We start from the raw sequence: 6,505 nt of genomic DNA, 5'->3' as shown, positions 1-6,505 counted from the left end.
CCCCCCCCAAATATGCTATCTTTTGAACCATTTGCTGTTCAGCTTTTGAGAGGGAAAAAATGCTGGTTTCAATGACTCATCATCTTTGGTAGAGGATAGGTACACCCGGGGTGTAGCTTACAGAATAGGCCTACTAGTTTTTATGATAGGTGGACCTTGGGCTGGAGTCAGTGTAGTGAAATATTTTAGGATAGTAGTAGTGGCAGCTGGTATAAGATGCTTACATACTGCTTACTGATCCCATAATCCACAAGGATCATAGGGGCGCTGTCTGATAGAGATTCTCGTCAGGTGCCTCCATTTTTCACCTTTTTTTTTTGCGAGAACCTGAGTTTGGGCAAAAGTTTTCCCTGTCCACTCCGCAATGTTGTCGGTCTATGTCTTCCTTTGCCTTCCTTTCCTTCTCTTCCCCTGCACAGTTCCCTGAAGAATGGTCTTGCACGGGCCACACGATCTTGTTATGTGACTAAACCAGTTCAGTTTTCTTCGCTTCACAGTAAACAGCAAGTCTAAATAGTGGCTCATATGTTGTTTCACTCTACTGCACACTTCCTCATTTGTGATGTGATCATTGTATGAAATGCAAAAAATGAACAGCGGGCAAAGGTGGGGCAGTTGGTAAGAGGAGCAGGATTTACAGAGGCTGGATTAACTGATTGTAAAGAGGCAGTGCTGATTTCCTTTCCATCTCTCCATAACCCAGTCACTTTGTTTAGAAAAGTCTCCACTCTTCTATCAAAATCATCCTGTCCATACATCACCCCTACAGAAACCAGTTCCCGTGAAAGTTCCAATAGCATATTATGTCTTTTATGCAGATCAGTCTTCTTGCTTGCATGGTTTAGAATGATGACAATTGCACCAAATGATGATGGCAGTGGTTCCACATCGATCTCCAAAGCATTCATGAGAGTGTGCTTGTAAACTTAAAATCTCTCAAAAACTAAAATGTGCCAGCAAGGAAGCTCCTAGTCTTTGAAATGGGCACATTCACATTTTTCATCAATGGTAGGGTGTTCACTGGTAACAACATTGTCTGCATTTATTTAGTCTAATTCATCAGTTTCACAAACTGTTATTTTCCTGTGTAATAAGTCAAGGTGTGACTTTAGTGCCTTGTAAGCATGAGGCAAAAGAATTTTATTCGTCGCTACCAAGAGAGGCCCAGCTGCCAGAAATTGTGGCCTCTACACCTTGGTAGTTAAATTAAGAGGGAGCACTCTTCTTCTCGCAAAAGACTGTTCACAGGTCTGAATGGTGAAGTCAGCCCGACCCAGCTTTGAGGAATCGACAGTCTTAAGAGCTCTGTTGTGGCACTCCACACACATACACATATATATTATACACATGTCACATACTTACATGCACACACATAAATACACTCACACACACTCATGCACACATGTATAACATTCATGCACTTGCACACATAACTCATAAACTCACAGACACATACATACACACTATTACTCTCTCTCTCTATCTCTCTTTCTCACACTACACACACGCACACAAACATACACCTCTCCGCCCCACACACACACAACTCCTACCCTTTATCCACTTTTCATTCAGAATCACTCGTCCATTTTCCTTAAACGTTTTGAAAGAATCCCCTTGACTAAATAAAAGATCAGTAGAATCTCGATCTTGCGAATCAAGGTTAGTTCTAGAAATCTACTTCCAAAAAAAAAGAAAAGAAAAAAACAAACTGCTACATATAATGATCTAATGTAGATAAGTTAGGACTAGCCTATCGACATAACCATGCCATTCGAATCTGTCATCCTTCTCAAAATGTAAAGACATTCAGCGTTGCCAGGTGCCTGTGTTACTCCAGATTCAGTCAAATATGAAATATGGGGGGATTTACAAAAAAAACAAAAACAAATCACTTTAAAAAAAAAATAAAAAGTATGATGATTTGAATACTTTAAATAATGTTAAATCGAGTCTGTCCACCATATTTTTTCTTTCTTTTTTAATTAACGCATGACGATGTCAGGCAGCTTAATTTTATAGGCCGGAAGTCCACCTATCCTAGTAAAACTGCTATTTCGCTTGGTACACCCCGGGATACACCTATTTGCTTTCATCACCTTTTACATTACAGTTAGTGTCTAATTCAACTACATGTAATTGGGGCTTCTTTGTGCTGAAAATATAAGGTCATAGTATATATATTGGACATTATTTTGTTTTCTAGAGAGAAAAACTGACTTGCAGAAATAAGAAAGAATGAGGACAGGAAAAAAGTAGTTACATGCCCTTTGTGTCCTCCAGCCAGGAAGAGAAACAAAATTTTTGGGGGTACTGTTATTTTTACAAGGATTACTGGAACTACTCATGCATCTGTAGTTTTGCTTAATGTATAAATCAATTCTGGTGGTATAGTGGAGTTAACCAAAGTAAAAAACGGATTGAACTGAAACCACCCTGTGTACCCATGAATTAAAACAGGTGTGGGTCTTACACCTATGTGTGAACTTATCTTTAAAGTATATTTCTTTCCTTTCCCACAAATAAGTACTGTTACACTTACAACTTACAAGTGCACTCCCCATAGGAATTGAGTATAGCTGGACTTTTAAGTTTCTGCAGTCTGGCATGCACATAGCAATATCGGTAGGATGCGGAAATCTTTTCATTATGTACGAATTTCATTAGCTATCAAAAAATTAAATATACGAAGAAAGGCTAGCACACTCATAGCGAACATGAACATAGTGAAAAATGCTCATAGGGAAGGGATTTTCATATCTCAAATTTTTTCTTTCATAATTTTTTTGTATTCAAAATGCTCACTTAGAGAAAATAATTCATACACAGCACCAAAAAAAACCATTTGTCGTCGGCAAGGGTAAATCTTATTAAACATGACCACAAATTTTATTTACCGAACTAGCTGTAATGTGTGTGAGAGAGAGAGAGCACACAGTATGAGTGCAGGCCAACAACCTCTCTGTAAGTAAGCCGAGATCAGTAGTGTAGACCAAGGATGTTCTTATTGTACATATTCACAGAAGTGTTCAGTGGTGAATTTAGTCTGCATACTAGCATGCTTCAGTTGTGTGCGGGGAGTTTTCCGCCATGTAAAGACACATAGCCTACCCATAACTCACAAATGTCAGAGCATTTCCTCTTCTTCAACAGAGATTACACTCTATGTAACAGCTTGCTGGCCTACCGCAAAGTTTGGTCTCTGTGAAGTTGTAATAGAGAGTGAGCCATGTCAGAGCAAAAGAAGAGGAAAGGCTTCTCGGTCAAGAAAAAACAGATCATGGGAGAGTTGGATAAAATATCAATGCCAAAAAAAACACCAAATCAGCCCAACTTTTTAATGACTTTGAAACCAACTCGCATTTTGTTGTGGCACAGATAGGGGGCATAATTCATGAAAAATTTCGTCCGTTGTCCAACTTTATCTACCACGTAGCAAAATTTAAACATAAAACGAAAAGATTTCGGTGCTCCTCGGATTTTACTTTGTGGATGTTAGACTGTACTTTTTCTCAGAAAAAAATTTGGGAATGAATATTCTGTCTGCTATGCGCATGTTTTACTTAAAGTTAATGAATGTTCGATGCTATTACCCTTTCTGTTTCGGTGCTTTTTGCTTTCTATGTCATTTGAACATTTCTAATTTTCTGCAGGGAGCTGGATCTATCTCTACTTTGCACTCTTTATGCCTTCCACAGATGAATATTCCTCAGAATGTTCTTGCCCCTCACGGAGTGTCCAAGCTGAAAAAGGCTCAGAGGAGAGCCATAAAACAGGCCACCCCAATTTATTTGAAGTCATTGGGAGAGGAAAATATCCCTGACAGATAGCATAATAGCACGAACTGGTCAATTGCACTATTTGAACTCTCATTTGTGTTGGAGGATGTAAATGTGTTTGTATAGTTTTACTCTTTAGCAGTTCAATGTAGAGACTTTATCTGCAAGATGAGTCAGTGAGTGTGCCTCAGTAATTGTGATTTATTGTTTCTTAATGCCTTGTTCATATGTATTAAAAATTCAAATAAACTATTTTGCCATCTTTGAGATGCAGAGGAATTTGTCTTTTTGTGTCATTTAGGCAGACTTGAGTACAGAGAGATGAGTAGAGTAAGTCTGATTCTCTGTTGACATCCACCCCTTGGTGCTCTTATGACCTTTTGCAGTTGCGAGCACCATTAAAACCTCTACTGAAAATCGGATTAAAGCTTGTTGACACATCATATTACATGTACATGCATGTACAGTAGTCTCCGCCTAAGATCCCACCGCTTACGATCCTGGTTCACTTAACTTAAGATCCGGTTGCTTTAAGAAAACAGAATTTTTACTACACAAAAGTCACCCCTAAGGTCCCGCTCTGATTCACTCTGAAGGTCTACATCCGGCTAAGATCCCGCATTTCAGATCATAATTTGCAGGGAAAAAACCCTGGCGGGACAGCCGATCAACCAAGAGTGAAAAGTTGAGATCAATAAACAGTCCATCGCGTCAAAGATCAACCACTATCGTGAATGTGATCACATACATGTTGTAAAACTCAATGAAGCGATACAATGTTTGCCCCAGACGGGATCGCACCGGGGTGTGAACTAACCGACACGTTTGTTTTCCCCGAACATCGCACTCACACCTGAGCTCTCCCCCTAAACGTACATCACATGCTGGGTGGGTAGGGCCTACACGTTCGCTCCAGGCGGGATCACATTGAACTGTGAACTCTTCCCTGACTATTGCTTGCAGAAGTTGTCTCTACTCCCGAATTTGCGAGACAGACTGAATTTTAATTAGTGTGTTGACAATGTAATGGTGTGTAACGACAAAGGCGGGGGGGGGGGGGGGGACTCGGTCAGAGATGGAAAGCTATACATTTTAGATAGAAGGTAAGGAGGAGGGGCAACTGGATAAGCGTAGATCTTGAGACTCATAATAGGATAATAAGTAAAAATGGCACACCTCATCCCACTATGCACTGTGATAGGTCATCAAGGTTAACCATTCTTTGCTCGCCATACGTCATAAACCCATCAAGTGGTCACGTCAGTTCATTTTAGAGTGGAGGGAGACCATTTTACCGATTGTGAGCCTTAGCATGGATCACCATAGATTCTTCCCTGCTGGGTTCATCGGTTAAGATCCCGGTTCGCCTAAGATCCTGCATTTCCTTGCTCCCGAACACCGGGATCTTAGACAGAGACTACTGTATTGTTTTATAGAGACAGGTACTGTAACTACTGTACATGACATGTACTGAATTTCTTGTCAGCGGGTGGCTGGACGATGCTAATATTTTTGTGGATCCTTACTCTTCTTTCCCACTGTATCAGTGTGCCTAGTGCCTATCTTACATCTTACTTTTTCCCAGAGCTGATTTGCCATTATGGAGATAGGATAAAGGCTTGTTGACATCTTCGATCATGGAGAAATCTCCACATAACACTACACAATCAAATCCTCAGTGGAGATGTGAAGCAGACAAAGAAAGAAGGAACACTTACCAACTGCAACATCATCACCGCACCATACAAAACAAAAACATTAAGATCTCTACAACTGACTTGAATAGACTGCTCAAGGAGATTGGAAAAAAATCTGAGATGAGAAGTCATATCTGCCTATACTATGTGAGAAGACAAAGAACCAGAGAGTAGAGAGGGTCGAACACAATTACAAAATGGCACTTGGTTATATTTTATGCTGCAAAACAGAGATGTCCCAAGCAAAGTAATTGGCTTTTCTAATATTTATGCAAGGAGAAATTTAAAGACTTCGTTGAAAAGTTTGGGACCCATACAGAAAGAATTCCATGCCAGATCTAGCTACTTACTACTTAAGAGATCATTACTGTTCAGTGAAACTCAGATACATGTGTATAATGAATTCGTCGGGCCTGACCTTCGATTTAGTTGAATCCAAGCGTTCGTTATGTCATAGCAATCTAAGCAATGTGACGACAAGTTGCATCACAATGTAGGGCTTGGCTTTCGGCGACGTCCATTTCTACAGACCAGTGCACAATTCATTATCATATGTAAATTTACATCTATGTCTAGACTAGTCTTTCATTGTCCGGTAGCCAGGGGAAGGGGGTGGATTTGTGACGTGTCTGTATCTCTGCCAAATTTCATACCCGAAACACTGCCCCCCCCCCCCCCCCCTCAAATCCCCTCAGACATTCGTACTAACAGGCATCCATCAACCTCTCTCGACCCTGGCACACACTTGTTCTTGTTTCTTGTTTCAGGAAGCAACATCCCTGCACTCCGGACATGTCCATTGATGCTCCGTTGCTCTCTCCAAAATGTTGCCGAGGGTCCTTCTACTGATTGTGCTAGTGCACATCTGGTTGAACGTCCTTCTGTTCTTTCCTGCAAGGATGCCAGATTTTCGGCTTCCTTTTTTTATTTCCAAAAGCATCATCCTCTCCACGGCAGTACTGGCCTCTGCCTCCCTATCTTCCTCCTCAATCAGTTGGCGAGAAAGACATTTCAGGATCTCGACCCTAT

General features: G+C 40.7%; 1 protein-coding gene across 1 annotated transcript in view; it reads left to right on the top strand.

The window, feature by feature from the left end:
- Positions 1-4,046, top strand: part of LOC101863330 (LYR motif-containing protein 1) — an 8,376-nt gene extending 4,330 nt beyond the window's left edge. The window contains exon 5 of the mRNA XM_005092932.3: positions 3,699-4,046. Within this exon, the coding sequence (XP_005092989.1) occupies positions 3,699-3,830 (132 nt within the window). The 3' untranslated portion in view covers positions 3,831-4,046. The remainder of the gene's footprint in view (positions 1-3,698) is intronic.
- Positions 4,047-6,505: the final 2,459 nt, after the last annotated feature.

This window comes from Aplysia californica, unplaced genomic scaffold (assembly GCF_000002075.1).
Source record: "Aplysia californica isolate F4 #8 unplaced genomic scaffold, AplCal3.0 scaffold00055, whole genome shotgun sequence".
Classification (NCBI taxonomy): Eukaryota; Metazoa; Mollusca; class Gastropoda; order Aplysiida; family Aplysiidae; genus Aplysia; species Aplysia californica.
Note: the sequence above shows the minus strand (reverse complement) of the source record. Positions and strands in the feature narration are given on the sequence as shown.